The following is a 20780-nucleotide window of genomic DNA, read 5'->3' as shown; positions in this document are numbered from 1 at the left end:
AGTGAGGTGGTTCAGACACAGTATACAATTGATAGAGAAGGCAGTTTTTAGGGGAGCATGGGTCACATACTGGCAGTATCCAAAATCTAGGGATAAGTAGCATGTCACTGAAAGGCCCCACTGAAGTAGTGTTTTAAGGAGGGATGTGAATGAAGGTGCGGGATGAGCATATGAGAAGAGGAAGGCTGTTCTGGGACTAGGGGACAAGGCAGGAGAAGGCATGAAGCTGAGGATGGCAGAAGGGTGTATTTGTAATGGTTGTGAGGGGGGACTGGCTATGGCCAGAGCAAAGGCAGTGGAGGGGAATGAAGAGAAAAGGAAAGCAGAGATGCAGGCTGGGGAGGAGTGGTGCTGAAGTTTGCATTTAATGCAGAAGGTGAAGGAAGCTAGGGGGGTGGGGGTGGAGATATAGATATGGTTACAGCAATGGAGGAGAGAGAGGACATGTTTGCTGGGCATTTGGAACTGAGGCAAGATAAGCAGGGAGGCCAGAGAGCCACTGTTTGCTGGGGCTCAGCTGGATACATTCAAGGCCTGGATAAGTGCTTCAGCAGTTGGGAAGGGCATGGAACGGCAGACTGTCACAATCTTGGGAAGGAATGATTGGCTGGAGGTAGCTGCAGTCCAAATTCTCTCCCTCACTACTGAAACAGCTGACAGGTTGATTTGGTCCAAAATGCAGACTTTGTAAAAATGGCTTCAAAATAACCTAATGGTGGTAGGAATGATTTAATCATTAAAGAAACAGTCAAGGTGATAAGAAAAGGAGTACTTGTGGCACCGTATGCATCCGATGAAGTGAGCTGTAGCTCACGAAAGCTCATGCTCAAATAAATTGGTTAGTCTCTAAGGTGCCACAAGTCCTCCTTTCCTTTTTGCAAAGACAGACTAACACGGCTGTTACTCTGAAACCAGTCAAGGTGATGAGAAGCAGGAAGTGTCACTGATCAGTCTAGCTGCATGACACTCAGAAAGTAAACAAACAGCCGGAGGATAAGCATGTTGGATTTTTAAAATACTTCATTTTATTGCTAATATGAGCCACAACATTTTAAAAGCTGTGGCCCAGATATTCACCTGGTGTAGATCAGCATACCTCTGATTTACACCAGCCAAGAATCTGGCCCACTGAAACCAAATCCTTTTTTGAATTACACTGGTGACATCACTGTGATAGGTCACTTAGAAAAACAGACAGATCCATGGCACTTTACCAGCATCAAAGAGATTGCACAAGTGTAACCAAGGGCAGAATTTGATCCACTATTATCAGGATAATGTCCCCTTACAATTAGTGTAGATTTTGGTTTAGCTTTGGCAATACTGGCAGTGGAGAATGGAAACAGAACATTCTCTGACATCCTGAGGCATCAGTCTGGTGATCTTCAGGGAGGATTCAAACCAGGTCCCTTCTGTCACAGAATTTCAAACACCCTGTGGGGATTAATAAAGCTCAAGTTCACACTTCATATTCACACTGTAGGATTCTTTTACAATGACATTGTTTAAAGTAAAAGCTCACTAATATTGAACATATTTTGTTACATGTAAAATCATCCCTATATTCAGTTTAGTATAGTTTAGTGTCCCTTATGGACTAATGCATATGTCTGTATATAATCTATCATTTTGCACCTACATCTTGATGAGGAATTACATTTTCATTTATCAATAGCCAGCCCCCCATTGGCCTCCCCCAAATGTAAATACTTCAGCTCAGTTCCACATGAGTTTGTAATGTCAGAGCGGCATCTCCATAATAAAGATTTGGGTGGCTGCAAACTTGTCCATTTATACATACTAAAGACATAATTTTCTGAGGTCCTGAGTCCACACAACTTCATTTGAAATCAGTGGGAGCTGCAGGTGCCCAGCACCTCTGAAAAAAACCAAGTCCTAAACATAGTCATTAGGCTTTGGGCCATTTCATTTCAAGTTGCAAGTGTAGTCCTCAACTGGACACATCAGTGCTAATCTGCCTAGCAATTTTGTGATGTAGACAAAAATCAGATAAGGTATAACATGAGCAATTACCATTGATTTAATTTCTTGTGATGTAATCTACGTGATCTCCCAAACTCAAACTGGTAGGGCAGCCTGATATTACCCCACTGGGCCCCTTCTACTCCCCCAAGCATTAAAACTTCTAGTACCATATACTCACTCTATTTCTACGCCTTCCTCTTCCGTTAGGAGCTCAGCCTTTTGCAGTTTGCGCCTGCAGGCACGCTCCTCGCTGCTACCAACACTGGAACTCTCCTCCGAGCTTTTGGAAGTTAAATACTTGATCGCCACCGCATCCTTCTCGTTCATTTGCAAGCAGAGGCAGTAGGATTCGCTCACCTTTAATGAGTTTCCCCACATGCTTTGGCACATATCAGTCCCATTTGCATACACCTAGATGTCAAACAAAACAGATTAAATTAAAAAAACACCTCACCCATCAAAAACACTTGGGCCTGGTTTGCTGTTGCCCTTAGTCCTTTCTACCGGCGTAAAGAGGATCTAAAACATTGCCAAATCAGACTGGTAGTGTGTGAGACCCACTTACCACTGCTCCAAACCACTTTGAAAGGTGCAGGGCAAAGGAGAATATAGCCCCTTATTTCCTTAGTTGTTTTCACATGCTAGGTGCCATAGATAAAAGCCAGTGTGTGTGTGTGGTCAACTTAACCCCATACAGCAAATAATGTGCCGGGACATTCTGACATGTATTTGTTTTAGTGAGCTTTGTATCAGACAGAGTTCTGGAAGCTGAAATCATGTATTTCTCCACAGAACAGTGCAGTCTAACAGATTTGTGGCTATCTAGAATTTCACTGTTGTCATTGTATGTACATCCTGGCCATTCAGGACTCCACACAGAGAGAGTACAGGTGGACCTCAGAACAGACACCCACTGCTTGTAGGAGCTCCAAGGGAAGGCAGAGAGCCGCAACATCACCTGCCCTCCCTCAAAGTGAGTCCCCCCCCCAGTGCAAGGGGACGTGTCCAGTTCAGGAAAATGGCAGGTCCTTGTACCAGTTTAAAGTGAATCTGTCCTATATCTTGTTTTATGCCAAAATCTTTTTTGGAAGTACTACCTACAGTGACCTTTATGACCACACTGCAAATAAACCTCTTGGCTGTTTTGTTTATGTCATGGTAACCTGCTGCCCTCCTGGCCTGGATTCAAATAAACATTCATATTTTATTGGCTGGAGAAGCTAAGAACAGGTCAGCAGAGTTGGCAGGTCATGTACTTTAGCGAAGCCATGAATAGGTCATTAATTTTATCTTTGTTTGCACTTTGTCCTCCACATATTTGCTGTTGATTTGCAATATCTTCTGATTAAATTATTGCAAAAGAGACTTAGATACCCTGCAAAATAAAGCTGATAAAGTACTTGGCATATGCATGATGGCAGATGGAGCAAGCTTGGGAGTAAGAAGCAGGATGTATTCTTTAGTGATTGAAGGACTACTGGGTTCTGTTTCTGACTTTGTCACTGACTCACTCTGCAACCTTGGTCTAGTCACTTAATTTGTATCTGCATCCCTTTGTTAGTGGGAAATGGGTATAATACATATCCCAACAGGGGTGTTGTCAGACTAACTCAGTGTTTGTAAAGCACTTTGAGATCCCTTTGAGATCTGACATTACTATAAATATTCAAAGTATTGTATGGTCTATTCTTCTCATCATTATGCAGACACCCTCCCCTACACACTGTTGTTGCGAATGGAAGTTGTAAGTGTGCAGTGAGTGAAGTGGAACCCTTTCACACAAGCATCAGTTCCAATCAACATGCTGAGTTTCCAGTAGTGTTGCCGATTCTGCTGAGTGCAACAGCTTTTTGAGTTACCATTGTCACCCATGTGTGTCCATATCATAAAGAGAGTCTCTTCCCAGAGATGCATCCGATAAAGTGAGCTGTAGCTCATGAAAGCTTATGCTCAAATAAATTGGTTAGTCTCTAAGGTGCCACAAGTACGCCTTTTCTTTTTGCAAATGCAGACTAACACAGCTGCTACTCTGAAATCTTCCCAGATGATTCGCCCTGGGCCAGTGACTCATTTCTCTGTGGCTCAGGGATCATTGGATGAAAGGTGCTATAACTGCAAAGTATTGATGATTGTTATTTTTAGGCTAGATCCCCAGGCCTAGTTATGTGGGAGCAGGGGTGGGGACATCATGTCAGGGAGTTGCACCTTCCCCCCATTTCCCAGAGTAGTCTCTTTCCTTGCTCGGGGGCGGGGGTGGGGAGATCTTGGTGTATACTATGCTTATGATATGCAGGTGGTCAGACTAGATTAGTTCGAAACAGTCTCTTCTGACCTTATGATCTATCATGTGTGAATAATATGGAGTCCATTCCAAATAGCCCTCAAAATTTCTGCACTGTAATGTAGATTTTAAAACTATAACTGAATGGAAGGGAGCTGGCTTCATCTAAGCTGCAGTTGCTGGAGGTGCTATGCCTGTGGAGTGCGAAGGCAAGCAGCACGCCACTGACTTTCACCTCCACAAGAGGCCACAAGATGTGCAAGGGGCTCTGCATCCTTTTTTCCCTCGCACACCCAGAGCAGAAAAATCTAGCCCTCTGGCTGTACCGTCTCTATTTCTGTCCCTTTCAGTGGCTTATTCCTTCAAGTCCTGGCTATTTCCTTGTGTCCTTCTGGTCAATTCAGGAGCAAATAAAATCTATAAATATGCATTTCTTTATTCCCTTATGGAAGGGACATTTCCAGATTGAGCCCTGGTGTCCAACAGACTCCAAATCACTCACTCATACACGCTAGGTTAATCTTATGCAATTCACTTAATTCTGATCTTGCTGCTATGACTACAGGACATTGAGAACACTACAATGCACAAGCACTGTCCAGAATCGACAAAGCATACCAGCCCTCAAACTGGGGCATAGGCTTTTCATTTCCCCATGCCTCAGGCTGCATTCTACTTGTGGTCTTTGCTCTAAGTTCCTTTTGGTGAGTGCTCTGCATGCAGAACAATGATACAATGAGGCTCATAAATTTTAAGATAGCATGTGTAGAACTGGCTCGGGTCCATTGTACATTCTTGATATGCAACATTACTTCCAAATACTCCTTCCAGCCATTCACATGTCAAATGCATGGCTGTTGATTGCTTCACCATATGGGCTAAAAGCACTTGAGGAAATAAAGCATCTGTCCGCAATGCACTGACATTCGAGAACTCTTTGTGCCTTTTGGATATCAGCAACTTCCCTTCCAGAAGCTCACTCCAAGCGCAAGCAAAGTCTGACTTTTTCTGCATTTCATTTTAACCCTGAAACATGTTTTTTTTAATTGTTTGGACAGGGCTTTGAGGTGTTTTGGCTATTGCCATGTAAACAGGCAGAATACTATTAATTTGAATAATGTACTGCAGGGGTTCTCAAACTTCATTGCATCGCAACCCCCTTCTGACAACAAAAATTACTACAGGACCCCAGCAGGGGGGACCAAAGCCCAACTGCCCCAGGCTTGGGGGGTCCAAGCCCAAGGGCTTCAGCCCCAGACAGGGGGTCTGTAACCTGAGCCCTGCCACCCAGGCTGAAGCCCTCAGGCTTGGGCTTTGGCCCTGGGCCCCAGCAAGTCTAAGCCAGCGACCCACTTTGGGGTCCCGACCCACAGTTTGAGAACCACAGATGTACTGTGTTACTGTGCTTTGATAATAGGAGAGAGAAATGATGTGATAATTCTAGCTGGCAGAGGTTGTTGTTAAACATAACAGACCTTGTGCAGTCATTGACATCTGTAAAAAACAGGTGTAAAACATAATGATGGTGGTAGGATAGCATCATACACCCCTTTTCTGCGGTCGATGATCACAGAAGGTCAAGGCCATGGATAATCAGGCCTTTGTATATTTGAACTGAGTGTATTTTTTGTACAATGTTGTACATTTCCTCTCCTCAACTCCTCCCACGTGTATATTGTTTGTATAACACAAATGTATCTTCAAATCTTTCAGTTAGTTAGATTAATTGTGTTCTATAACCAAAAGCCTGTATATCCATTATCATACATGTTTCTTGCCATTTAATTAAAATTGCAATAAAATTGATTCTAAAAATAATTAACACGCACACAAGCTCTCTCACCAACAGAAGTTGGTCCAAAAAAAAAAAATATTACTCACGCACTTTGTCCCAATAATATTTTTGTAGCTTTTAGCTTCAAATGAAATGATTATTGCCATGGAAATGAATGTGGAGTAGCAGAGAGCTTGCTTTGATGAAACCTCTTCTTTACTCTCTTTCTAATCATCATGAGCAGTATTTGGTGATAACCATGGCCAGCAAGGGGCGTGGCTAGGTGTTTAACTTAAGAACTGCAGTGTCTGGTTAGAGTTGATAAGACTTCTGGATTTGCTGCCTGGTCTTTCCCGGCTGATGGATATATTTTCTTTAAAAAATAACTACCAGTGAATTTTTAGCGATGGTAAAAGGTGAGAGAAGGTTTCCGCCTATCTCCAGAACAGGCACAGAATGAGCAGGGACCAGCTTCAGCTATCGGAAGGGCACTCAGAGCCAATTTTCTGAGGTGCTATTTTCCATCTTTGCTTCAACCAGAGCTGTGTGGATCCTCAGCACGTCTGAAAGTCAAGCCCTTAGTTGCCACAGTCCATTCATTCTCAGGCTGTTCTGCTGAGACTGCCAGTTGTGGTGGGTTTTGTAATGCAGACACCGATCCCACAGTCTGTGGCCTGGGACTAGCCTCGCCTCTCACAGAGGCTATTGAGCAGCCTTCAGGTGGCAACTGCAGTCATTCGCGACCAACCGGTTCTACCTTCAAGCCAGTGACTTGGAGGCAAACAGCTTTGCAAGCCAAGGACCGGTCTTCATCAATGAATTTTCAGTTCAGTCCCCATCCTCTGCCCTTAGGGAACCCTGCTGTGTGAGCAGTTCTAACAGGCTCATTTAAACTAAATCTTTGTTAATATTCAAAATGCAGTTATTGCAGTACCACACTACACAACTTTCACCTGATTCAAAGGCCACTGAAGTATGTGGAAAACCCCCCATTTACTTCAATTAACTTTGGATCAGGCCCCAGACAATTTCCTCAGCGTCCCCATTTGAGCCTTCATTTTACACTCTTGCTCAGAAGGTTAGGCACCACAGCCATCAGACTTTTATCAGAAAGACTGGGTGAGCTCTTATAAAGTCTGTCAGTGCTGCTGTTTAACCAGCAGGGGTATGAGGAGGATAAAAGAAGAAAAACAGGGGGAGTCTAAGGATTTCCACAGGCATTTGGAGGACAAACTCTTTTCCCTGAGGGAAAGAAGCATGAGTGCAAAAGTACAAACAGGGTAAAGATGCGTCAAATCTAAAGAGTAAATATTTCAAATATGTGATTTTAAGAGCTTACATCCCATTTTCAAAAGAGACATAAGCACTTAGGAGCTCTCATTGAAAGTGCATGGGACACAGGCTCTTAAATCATGTAGACATTTTATCCACCATCTCCTTTTGTTGTATTCTCAAAGTTAATATTTCTCTACACTTCAGTATCTAGACCAGTGGTTATCAACCAGGGGTGCATGTATATTATACACTGAAATGTATGTACAATATTTATATTTCACTTGATTTCTTTTATAATTATATGGTAAAAATGAGAAAGTAAGCATTTTTTCAGTAATAGTGTGCTGGAACACTTTTGTATTTCTTATGTCTGAGTTTGTAAGCAAGTCGTTTTTAGGTGCGGCGAAACTTGGGGCTATACAAGATAATCAGACTCCTGAAAGGGGTACAGTAGCCTGGAAAGTTTGAGAGCCACTGATCTAGAAAATTCAATGGTTAAAATATCAGTGGCATTTGGACCTTGTCTACTCCTTGCAATCCTGCTTCACCCAAGGTGAGAAATTAAATAAGAAAAAATCTGGTATAGACAAAACCTGGAATTGTAGAAGTCCAAACAATTTACCTGTTGAATTTTGTTCCCCCAAAGACTTCTTTGGTGAGTTAACCCCTCAGCAAGTAGTAGTGCTCGCTGTCTTTTAATGCTCTTATTCCTGTAACTGATCCGGTGTGCTTTCTCACCTTATTGTAGGGGATGCATTCGTTTTTACACTGGTTCACTCCATTTTCATCCCATTCCCAATCTGTCATCCAGTTGCGGATGCAGGTGGAGTCCTTTTTACATGCTTCATACCTGCATGGAAGTTAGTGGGGAACAGAAAGTAAAGTCATTTACCTCCTTGTTTTTCAGCGATGTCACTGTATTACACTGATGTCACACAAAGAAGGACGCATGGGTTCTGCTAATAATACTCTGTGCTTACATAGCACTTTTCCTCCAGTGATCTCAAAGACATGAACATATTATCTCCTTTTTACTGTAGGGAAACTGAGGCAAATTCCATCACTGATCCATGGACTTTCTGCTTTCTTATACCCAGCATCTACAAGGACGCAAAATTGGACAGCAGCAGCCATGTGTGGCAGGCACCCCAAGGACAGACCATGATCAGAGAGAAGTAGGGAATTTTTATATTTACAAAAGGAAAGGAGCTAATAATGCCAGTTTGAAAGGTGCTGTAAAGAGTCTGTAAAGCCTCTGAGAGTCAGCGGCTGGGACTGGACAATGCGGATGGATCACCCCATAATTGCTCTGTTTTGTTCATTCCCTTTGAAGCCTCTGGCACCGGCCACTGTCAGAAGACAGGATACTGGATGGACCATTGGTCTGACTCAGTGTGGCCGTTCTTATGTTCTAAAGAAAGGGGGAAAGCAATCAACTAATGAGCAACTAAATAAGATCATATAAAAATAGTCCATGAGCCCAGGTTCATTATTTCTAGGGGGTTGAAGCTAGGGGCAGAAGAGAAGAATGTTAAAGGAGCCCAGAGGACTATGGTTTCGTAGGAACTGTTTTAAATGACAATTAAATAAAAAAAGCAGGTAAATTAATTGTAATCATCAAGTATTGTAAACTGTTAGCCTACATAAGGAAAAAGTAACTTATTACTGTTACCCTCATGCTTCCTCCCTCTCCTATTGTTATATTCACGTATTGGGCCTTATCTTCCCTAAAGCCCATATTTTGCAAACACTTACACACCAGCGTACCTCTGTGTGTCTGAGGCCTGGTCTATACTACAGAGTTATGTCGACGTAAGGCAGCTTACATTGACCTAACTCTGTAAGTGTCTACACTAAAGTGTAGCTCCCACTGATGTAACTTGTCCACTACACAAACTTAATAACTCCACCTCCGCAAGAGGCATAGCGCTTAGGTCAATGTAGTGTTGCTTACAGCGACTATTGCGGCCTTTCAGAAGCCATCCCACAACAACAGTTAAATTGGCACAAGTGCTCCCGGTGAGGACACACACTGCCAACACAAGAAGCGTAGTGTGGACATGCAAAAGTGATTTACTTAGTGCGGTGGCTATGCAGCACTGTAACTTAGGTCATCTTAATTTGTAGTATAGACTTGCCCTAAGTAGTCTCAAAGATTTCAATGGAATTACCCATCTGAGTAACCCCAAGAATTCCAAAATCATGAGCCAGGGCCAGAAAAATCAAGATTGGCTTAAAATCATGCAAATTTTTAAAAATAAGAGGTTTGGTTTTTTCTTTTTTCAATTTTCTTTCTGTTTTTGAATCTTCAGGGTACACTCAAGTCCCATTTTCAAGGTTTTCTCTGCAACCATGAAGGCTAGAAACTTAATTTTCTTTTAATGAAAGCTGAGATTCTCATATACTCACATGACTCCAGAAGTTGGGGCAAGACTCAAAATCAAATTGCAAAAGTCGGCACTATTGTAAACACAAAGTTAAGCCCTAGTTTGTAAGCTCTTTAGGGCAAGGACTATCGCTACTCATGGATTTGTACAGCAACTCCCACAATGGGGCCACAATCCTTACTAGGATTTTAGGTGCTGGTGTATTATAAATAATAACAACAATGCATGCACATCCAAATTTAGCCCTTAGTCTTTGAAAACTTAGGAGTGAACAAAGCTATTTTAAACTTGTTTTCTATACAATGTGTGCAACAAGCTGAAAATACTTTTGTCTCACATTTTCACATTCAGTCAGTTTCAACAGCCAAGCTTTTATGATGCAGTAATCAACTGGTAGTGCTGGAGTGGACTTTTGATACCAGGAATGCAGCTCTCAGTAGTGATACAATTACATGTTAAACTTTAAATTGTACGAGTTCAACTTTTAAAGGATAGCCTTTGGCGAACTCTGAGCAGAACAATCTAGGAAATGTATTGTCCAAAGTCCTGTGTTGCTTTGTTGATAACAAGTCTCTCTCCAGTTCGAAAAAGGACTCAAATCTGTTTCCATCATACCACCTTGTGAGGGTAACAGCAAGCACAGATGGAGGATAAACGAGATCCAAATAGAGCAACAACTGGGTGGTAGAATGGGATAGTCCCAAGCCTGCCCGCATGTGAATCTGCTGCTGGACTTTGGGGCCCTGTTGGGAGTGCAGGTCATAGATTCGCCAATTCTTATGATCCAGCCTTAATATGCCACTGACAAGCAGGCTTGGCCAGTGCCATTGTGCTGCTGTGTCTGGCGCTGGTACAGCTATCAACATCAGAGCTTAGCAATTAGGCTCCAATTCAGCACAAGCTTAACTTTAAGCATGTACTTAAATCCTTCCCTCTTCAGCAAAGAACTTATAAACATGTGCTTAGGAGTGTTGCTGAATAGGGGGCTTGATGCTGTACACCTGGTTTCCACAGGAACCTGAATTAATCACTATTTGTAGGTTTCAGAGTAACAGCCGTGTTAGGCTGTATTTGCAAAAAGAAAAGGAGTACTTGTGGCACCTTAGAGACTAACCAATTTGTTTGAGCATGAGCTTTCGTGAGCTACAGCTCACTTCATCGGATGCATACCGTGGAAACTGCAGCAGACTTTATATACACACAGAGATCATGAAACAATACCTCATGCTCAAATAAATTGGTTAGTCTCTAAGGTGCCACAAGTACTCCTTTTCTTTTCACTATTTGTATTTATCATCTATATGCAGGGTCCTCCAGTCAAGATCAGTGCCCCATTGTGCTGAGTGCAATACATACATATAGGAAGAGACAGTCCCTGTTTTTATAGGCTTTTTTTTAAGTCTCAAGGGGGAGCCAATTATGGGGCGCAAAATTATGCAAGATCATGACATCTGAAGGGATTCATGCTGTCCAGAAACCCATGCATGGCTCCTTGAGCCATTAAAAAAGGCTTGCAAAAACCACAAATGCAAACTTGAAAGCCCCTCACACCAGCCAGCAGGCACCCAAAGGCTATGGCTACACTGTAAAGATAAAGGTCGAGGTAAATTATGTCGCTCAGGGGTGGGAATTAGTCACTCCCCCTGAGCAACATAATTTGTGCTGATTTAGCGCTGTCCACACCGTGCTTATCTCAGTGCGAGAGCTTCCCCTGCTGACATAGCTACCGCTGCTCGCAGGGGCTGAAGTAGTTAAGCCGATGAAGAGCTCTCTCCCATTGGCTTAGAGCGACTACACAGAGAGCTTATGGCAGCGCAGCTGTGCTGCTGTAAATTCTCTAATGAGCCGAAGAATGATCTGCTTTTCGCATGGCAGGTTACTTCACTGCTAGGTATTTTTATTTTGGAGCTAATTCTTATTTGAATATTCAGGATTATTTTTCAGAATTCATGCTTTCCCTTCAGATGGGCAGGGGCCCATTTTGCAGATGGGTCAGAAAGAAAGCTGCCCACAGGGCTCTTCACGGTTCATAGGGACTTTCAAAGAGAACCATTTTAATGCTGATGAGAGCAGGAAATCCTAAAACAATAGGAAGAAAGGGGAAGGCTCCAGGCTAGTCAGATGATTTCTTTTAAATGAAATCACTGCTTTCTCAGAATTTTATGCACATTTCTGGCCACAAAGACTTCAGTATGCAGCAGGCAAATTCACAGCTCATGGAGAAAGTAGGTCAATTCCCCAGGAGCGCTGCAGCATACTGAAAGGACTCCCATGAGTACAATGTGGAAAATCTTGGAAATGCTACTTTGGAATGTCAAGGAGAGCGGGAATTTTGTCCAAAATACCTTTTTAGTCTCTGGCCTTGGGTGGGATGAGAGAATGGGAATGACACTGAAAGATGTCAGACACATGCCCATGCATATAATATATTGTCATTTGTATATCTGTGTCCTACGCCAGGTGTATATGACACCAACTAGAGTACCAGATGAGTGGGATGCATAAGAAATGGGATGGAAAGTAATACTGCAGATAGATAAGTAATACTTATTTGTTAATAGCAGAGCTCACTATCTTCTTGATGCTTTCCAGACATTCAAGAAGAGACAGACCTTGTCCCGAGGAGCTCACAGTCTAGCATAATACATAAACTCCCAGACCAAAATGGTCTTTTCTTCAAGGTTACAAAACATGATTTACCAGCTGGTTCTGTTTATATTCAGCTAAACCATGTGAGGAAAACGGGAGTGCTTTGTAACATCACGCAAACCCATAATATACATTACAGACCTAATTCTCATTTAGAATCATAGAATATCAGGATTGGAAGGGACCTCAGGAGGTCATCTAGTCCAACCCCCTGCTCAAAGCAGGACCAATCCCCAATTTTTGCCTCATATCCCTAAATGGCTCCCTCAAGGATTGAACTCACAACCCTGGATTTAGCAGGCCAAAGCTCAAACCACTGATTTACACTAAGGCTGCCTTCCACCACCCTGGGCAATGGAAAAGGGGCCTTAAAATATGCATAAGCTACATGCAAGGCCTACAGACAGCCCCGCAACCTGAAGCAAATACTCACCAACAACCACATACCACACAACAGAACCACTAACCCAGGAACTTATCCTTGCAACAAAGCCCGTTGCCAATTGTGCCCACATATCTATTCAGGGGACACCATCACAGGGCCTAATAACATCAGCCACACTATCAGAGGCTCGTTCACCTGCACATTCACCAATGTGATATATGCCATCATGTGCCAGCAATGCCCCTCTGCCATTTACATTGGTCAAACTGGACAGTCTCTACGTAAAAGAATAAATGGACACAAATCAGATATCAAGAATTATAACATTCATAAACCAGTCGGAGAACACTTCAATCTCTCTGGTCACGCAATCACAGACATGAAGGTCGCTATCTTAAAACAAAAAAACTTCAAATCCAGACTCCAGCGAGAAACTGCTGAATTGGAATTCATTTGCAAATTGGATACTATTAATTTAGGCTTAAATAGAGACTGGGAGTGGCTAAGTCATTATGCAAGGTAGCCTATTTCCCCTTGTTTTTTCCTCCCCCCCCCCCCCAGATGTTCTGGTTTAACTTGGATTTAAACTTGGAGAGTGATCAGTTTGGATGAGCTATTACCAGCAGGAGAGTGAGTTTGTGTGTGTATGGGGGTGTGGGGGGTGTGTGAGAGAACCTGGATTTGTGCTGGAAATGGCCCACCTTGATTATCATGCACATTGTAGGGAGAGTGGTCACTTTGGATGAGCTATTACCAGCAGGATAGTGAGTTTGTGTGTGTGGTTTTTGGGAGGGGGGCGAGGGGGTGAGAGAACCTGGATTTGTGCAGGAAATGGCCCAACTTGATTATCATGCACATTGTGTAAAGAGTTGTCACTTTGGATGGGCTATCACCAGCAGGAGAGTGAATTTGTGTGGGGGAGTGGAGGGTGAGAAAACCTGGATTTGTGCTGGAAATGGCCCAACCTGATGATCACTTTAGATAAGCTATTACCAGCAGGACAGTGGGGTGGGAGGAGGTATTGTTTCATATTCTCTGTGTGTATATAAAGTCTGCTGCAGTTTCCACGGTATGCATCCGATGAAGTGAGCTGTAGCTCACGAAAGCTCATGCTCAAATAAATTGGTTAGTCTCTAAGGTGCCACAAGTCCTCCTTTTCTTCCAGCAAAATGGAATTTTCTACAACAGGATAAACATCATCAGTGGAACACACAAGCTTTATCCTTCTTCGACCTGCCTTCTCTAGCTTAGACACAGAGCAGAGTGGACATAGTTTAAAAAAAACAACCCATCTCATCCAGTGCACTAAATACCCCACTAACAACTACTGGATGAAACAAAACAATCACTATGCTCTCAAATGAACTCACACAGAAAAACAATAAAAACACCATATCGGCCACGGCTGAACACTTTTCACAGTGATCACTCTGTACCTGGCTTATCAGTCCTCATCCTCAAAGGAAACCTCCATACACCTTCAAAAGATGAGCCTAGGAGTTTAAGTTCTTACCTAGATCCTATAAATCTGAATAGAGACTGAATAGAGATCGGAGTGCTGGAACAATTTTTATAGTGGAGGTGCTGAGAGCCATTGAACCAAACTGTAAACCCTGTATATCATGGAAACCACTTCAAGCCAGGGGGTGCGGCAGCCCCCCCATCACCTCTAGTTCCAGCACCTATGATAGAGATACTGGATTTATGGCTTATTACAACAATTGATAACCTACTGAACCTCATCCCCAGCTTTTTTTTCCCCTTTCCCCCCTATGACTGGACAGATGTTTAAGGGGCACTTCACCTTCAGTGCTCCCTTGAAATGTGTTAATTACTTAGGCTAAACAATCTGTTCCATCTTGTATTTATCTGTGATTCTCTGAGTACATTTCCCAGACTTGAGACGCTCTGTGTAAGGTTGAAAGTTTGTCTCTTTCACCAACAGAAGTTGGTCCAATAAAATATATTGTCTCACCCACCTTGTCTCTCACAGATTTGAATGGAAGACAGGTGTCTAAATCCTCTAGACTGCTCTGAACAGCTCAACCATTATTTGTGCTACATTTCACATTTTCCCAGTAAAGCCAAATTTCTCGAGTTACCATGCCCAAGCCTAAAAGTAACAGAGAAAATAGATCAAATGCATTTTTCCAGCTCCTATACGTGCTCTAACGTAACTTTACTAAACACCAAGGTTTCATGATTAAAGATCTACATTTCACAACTCTCTATACCTATAAATAGATGCTGGATCTGAATCATTAGAAAATCAGAATGCTCACTTCTCCGGTGGGATACAAGATGTCTAGACCTGATGATTTGCAAGGTATTGGGCTTAAAACTATCCCACCACATGCCTTGTATCTCAAAAAGTAATTTTCACTGCCTGCTTTTATCTGAGTTGTATTTGGGGGAAGAAAAAATTAACTATTTTGGGGTTAGATCATTATAATTTTTATTAAATGACAGCTGTCTGAAAACTGTTCTGAAATATGGAGTATTAGAAGTAGTTTAAGCAGAAATGGATTTGTAGACAGAAAGCAGGTGAAGAGGCAGAAGGTTAAAATTAAATTTATTACATAAATGAATTTGTTAGTTTATTCCATGATTCCACAGCGTAGTTAATAGATACAGAAATAAAAGAAGTGTATCAATATCACGGGCACATATTTAGATAATATATGTGATTATGCTGCTCACATAATTTGTATTTTCAAAACCATGATACAAACTGACTTTATATTAGACTTGGAGATGTCACTGAGAATGTTATTATTTACAGGGTAATAAATTCAAAGGGGAAAAATTAGAGGTATAGAAAAAAAAAGAGAGAAGTTGAACAAAAGAAGGGAGATAAATGATGCGGAGTGCTATCAAATTTTGTTGCCACTTGTTTGGGAAGGTCATTATTTGCACATTTGTGGCTACCTCTTACACAGGTAATGCAGGTATCTCAAATATAACTAAAAATATGAGCAGTGTAAAGTGTTAAACCTACCAGTCATCACAGAAGTTTTGGCACAAAGGAACAAACTCAATACCAGCAGTGTTGTTGGGATTGATCCAGTGAGCGGCATGCGGCGAACACCGGTAAAAACATTCGATTTTCTTCATGTAATCCTCGCAGCTACATTGAGTGAGAGAAACAACAATTAAGTCTGCTTCTCAGCATCCAAGATTATAGTCCACACTTTCCAACAGGTTTCAACAGCACCCATCACGATAGATTAGATGGAGCAATTTAAATCCATCCTCTTGTCCTATTTGTGTATAGATTCTAAACTTATTCCTTTGTTGTTGTATGCAGGTTTTGCCTGTGAAATTACTGGAACTGGACAAATCATGCAAAAAAGGTCTTGAATATTCACTCTAATTTTTAAATGAATTAATTAGTCATGTTTGGGCCCCTTTTGTATTTGCTTTATATAAACATTTGAGCTACTGAGTTTTTGCTGGCACGAAATGGTCAAGTTTAAAGCAATAATAAAATGTAGCCTCAAACCACAGCATAAAGCTTTGTTTCTGTGTTATACTCTCATGATTTCACCAGTATTTAGATTTTCTCTAGTCCAGCTGAAGTTACTGAAAAACCACATATTGTAGTTGTTCTCCTGGGAGTGGCAGGCAATAGCTATTACTTTTGCAAATATGTTTTTGCTTAATTGTTTTGCACTTTCATTCTTTTATTTGTGTAGCCTGACATATTTGACAACTCTCAAAATCTAGCAATGAACTATAAACCTCAATTAGGAAAACATTTTTTATGGTTACAAAGCTCACAAGACTACAAGAATTTTTCTCATTATTTGCAAGTTTCCTTTCTGGCTTCCCTTTTACATTTTGTTTTTTAAGACTTAATCTAATTTATCTGTTTGTTTAAACAAGGGACAAGGCCCTGTCGATACAAATTATGGGCTAGATTCAATGGTATGCTCCGGCTGCTACAGAAGTACAAAGCAGGCATGGTTGTAAATATGGCTTAACCAGCCAGGTAAACGAGGTTTACTACTGGTTTGCATTGCCAGATTATTGCACACCAGAGAGCATTTTTTTAAAAGAGCAGGTCTTAAGAGCAGTCACTCCTCTTCTGAAATGGCAGAAGCCACTCTGCCTGAATAAAGTGTGATTAAGGCTCCATGGATTTTGGGTGAGGAGAGGAGGAGCTGCGCAGACAAGGGGCCAAGATGGGGGCAGCCACTTTAGGTAACATCTCCAGAAAAACCTATGGAGTTTCCATCAGAAATTCCAGGGGGAGTTAATGTTGGCAGTTTCAGCTATTGTGGAATAGTCCTATTGCACCAAGACATAGACAATATCAAAGCTGACTTACGATTTACTGAGAATCCCACATCTGTTCCAGTAGCTGTTGCTTACTTGAATTACTGGTGAATGAGCCAACTGCTCTGTGAAGTTTGCATAACAACAGGAAGCTATTGGAAATAAAACAAAGAGACTACAATGAGGGTTTACTTTAACGCTCAAAATTTGGAAAACTCAATTTAGAAAAAAGAACAGGAGTACTTAATGAATCTTTTGGGCACATAATCCAAAATGGTAACAACTGGGAGGGAAGCTTTACAAAAGAGAGACTTTCTACGACTTGTAAGTGAATGATCTTGGAAATGATAATGTGACCACTGATTAAGTGGGACTGAACTGGCATCAATATTGTTTTGTGAGAATGTATTCAGTCAGTGCCAAGAAGCTAAGTGGTGTTTAACCAGCTGTCCTATGCTGGAGGAGTGAAATTTCTGAACTCCAGCCTTTTAATATAGAAGTTATCAAATAAAGAAGAAAAAAGATGACATGCAGTGAATATTGGTTTTATTCTTACATTTATATCCAGTACAGCATTTTAATTTTCAGTGTTTTCATACTTTTTCTGACAGTCTCTACTCTTAATCAGGCCAGAAACTTAATTAGGACAATAATTTGTGCACAATCAAGATGATTATGCTGTATTTTAAATATTCTCATACTTAATCCCATCAGGCCCAAGTCATCCCTAGTGCAAGCTTAAGTAAATGGAGTACAACAGGATGAAATCTGGATCATACATTTTTGAAGTTCAGTTACTGAAGCCAATAGTTTTGCAACTGGTCTCAAGGAGGGCAGTATCTGGCTCTGCATTTGGAACTGGATGTAGTAAGGAAAAAGCCAATAAAAGTTGCTTTTCAAACAAAACTCCTATTGTAAATATTGCACAGTGTTAAAGTAATTAAAAGTATGCTAGGGACTGTTAGTTGATACAAAGGTCAACTTTTAAACTATTCTAAATTCTATGCCAAAGATTAAACAGCTCTTACATTCAGAGTACAGTGTGCATTCATGGATGTCCGGCTCAGGGCTTGGTCTGTGCTTGTGAGTTCCCCCCTCCAGACATCTATCCCATTTGCAGGTAGATGTTGCTAGGATAGCAAAAAATAGGACTACAGCAAACTTGAACATCTTCATTCTGCACTTGCCCTGTAAGGAAATAGACATTTCAGTGAGGTCCTTTATCTCTGAGAAAAGTCTGGTATGAAATTTCCGCTCGATTATAAAACTAATAGGAAGGACTGTTTAGAAAAGGAGAAAAATTAAAAAGTGCTAAGCAAAGATGGACAGACAAGTATTTATACGTGTATTTGTCCCCTTTCTCTTTCACAGTATCTTAATATTATTAACAGCCAAGATTTTTAAGCCAAGAGGGACAAATGACTGAGATCAAGAACCTCAGGCACTGAATCTTAACACAGCTTGAAATTCATGGGAACATACACATTGTCATATTACATCAGGCTAGAGGTCTCTCTGGTTCAGTAGCCTATTTGGGACAGTGGCTGGCACTAGCTGCTTCACAAGACAGTGGAATAATGATAATACCTATTTCTTATATAGCACTTTTCATTGATAGATCTCAAAGCACTTTATCCTCACGAGACTATTGTGAGATAGGGAAGTATAAGTATCACCATTTTATAGGTGGGGAACTGCAGCACAGAGGCAAAGTGACTTACCCAAGGTCGATAATCTCTATCCGGTCTTTATTTTGTATACCTCTATCTTGTCCCCTCTTATTTATCTCCTCATAAACTAAATAGTCCAAATCTTTTCAATCTTTTTTCATATGGAAGTTTTTCCAGACCTCTCTAATCATTCTTGCTGCTCGTTTCTAACCCCTTGATATTTCTGCTACATCCTTTTTGAGATACAGTGGCTAGAACTGAAAGCAAAATTTCAGGAAAGCTCAGACTATTGATTTATATAATGGAATTATAATATTTGCCATATTGTTTTCCGTTCCGTATACATCCTAACAGTTTTGTTTGCTTTTTTAACTTCTGGTGCACACTGAGCATAGATTTTCCGTGAGCTATCCACAGTGATGACTGGGGATAATATTTTCAAAAGCACCTCAGTGACTGAGAACCCTAATTCCCTAAATCATTTTTTAAAGTGGGACTTAGCTCCTAAGTCACTCTGGCTTTCTTAAAATTTTACCTCGGGTCTTTTTTCCTTATGTTTTTTCAGTTAATTTATAACCTCATAAAGTGTACAGATCAGGCAAAAATATTATTGTGATAATTTAGATACAAGCTGTAGATTAAAAAAATATAAATCATGTAGAGCAAAGTTAGTTCTAAATAGTTAATTAAAAAAAACCCAATAAATGATTTCAGGTCTCCTATAGATACACTGGTGTAAATTTATCATGGTGTAACTCCAGTGACTTCACTGGCTTTGCAGCATGGATTAATTTGTTCCATAAATTTCAGGTTTTTGTTGCATCCTGTAGAAAATTATGCTTTTCACACAGTTATAGGTGAACTCATTCTAATGGCTTTTAAGACAATGAGCCAGATCCTCAGCCAGTGTAAACTGATGTTGCCTCCTTGACTTCAGTGGGGCTCTGCTGATTTACAAAAGCTGAGGATCTGGCCTAATATTTTCTGCATCTTCGACAGATGATGAATCCAAAAAATAAAAAATAAAAATAACTGTCTGATTTATGTAAATCTAGACCCTTCCACATAAACCACATCATAATTATTTGTGCATATTATGAAAAATAACCTGCAATCCTTAGGGAAAACTCCCCATGAACTTTACTGGAGAGTTTTGCCTGAGTAAGGACTGCAGGATCAGTCCCTATATTACCTTTCAGTATAAAGAAATCAAAATATTACAGGAAAATAACAATAACAATTGTCTCTGCAATTTGAGTACTGTTTTCTCACCTCTTCTGCTGTCTCTCTGATTGTTACCTCTTCCCCAAACTGAAAAACAGTAAGTAGCTTTGAACCTCTCTTCTCTCTATATATCACCTAGTATCAGTGCCCCAGAGTTTGTTTGCCTCAGGAGAGTTCCTTGACTCTTTGGAAAGCTAACAGGTTTATCTCAGGAACACACACAATCAGTACACAAACTGACCTGCTTATAATAGTCATTTATTGCTTGCAGATCACTAATGGTGAACAAGAAAATACAGGTACAATAAATAGGGTTTTTAAAAATAAGCAAAAAACCCAAAACTAAAAGCAATGCCCCCTCCCACCAAAATTCACCAAGAGTTCTAGAAGAGATAGAAACCTTTCTTGCCTGATAGTATAAACCAGTCTTGAACTAATGGGGGTTTGGAAGAAATATCCTCTATGAGCAGGTTATTCCCTATCTATCTACAGCAGGGTTTCTTGCACCTTCCTTTGAAGCATCCGATACTAGCCATTGTTAGAGACAGGATACTAAGCTGCATGGATCACCGGTTTGATCTAATATGACAATTCCTATGTTCTTATTTATTACTTATTATGATTATTTGTATTGCAGTGGATCAGGACCCCACTGTATTATATCCATAAAACAACCACTGTCTTGCTTTTAACGGGCATTCTGCAGAAAGTAGTTATGATAAGCTTAATTTTAACTATGGATAGGAACATTTTCAAGCAGATGCTCAGTAGCATGCTAGAGCCCTGTATCACCATTTGGCACATCAAAGGAGACACACAAGGTATGTGTAGCAGTCCCGTGTGCGTATTTTGGGTTGCAGATGTTGCAGCA

General features: G+C 41.0%; 1 protein-coding gene across 1 annotated transcript; it reads right to left on the bottom strand.

The window, feature by feature from the left end:
* Positions 1 to 1002: 1002 nt before the first annotated feature.
* On the bottom strand, positions 1003 to 20033 carry LOC311524882 (riboflavin-binding protein-like). Its single transcript, XM_084636495.1, has 7 exons — positions 19958 to 20033; positions 18044 to 18203; positions 17068 to 17167; positions 15736 to 15864; positions 8055 to 8166; positions 2165 to 2397; positions 1003 to 1434 (listed from the first exon to the last, which is right to left on the bottom strand). Exons 2-7 carry the CDS (start codon positions 18189 to 18191, stop codon positions 1416 to 1418), a joined length of 741 nt encoding a protein of 246 aa, XP_084492621.1. The 5' UTR covers positions 18192 to 18203; positions 19958 to 20033; the 3' UTR covers positions 1003 to 1415.
* Between the last annotated feature and the right edge of the window lie 747 nt (positions 20034 to 20780).

Source organism: Lepidochelys olivacea (genome assembly GCF_965140295.1).
Source record: "Lepidochelys olivacea isolate rLepOli2 genome assembly, chromosome: 8".
Taxonomy (NCBI): Eukaryota; Metazoa; Chordata; order Testudines; family Cheloniidae; genus Lepidochelys; species Lepidochelys olivacea.
The sequence above is the reverse complement of the archived record's forward strand: the minus strand, read 5'-3'. Positions and strand labels throughout refer to the sequence as shown.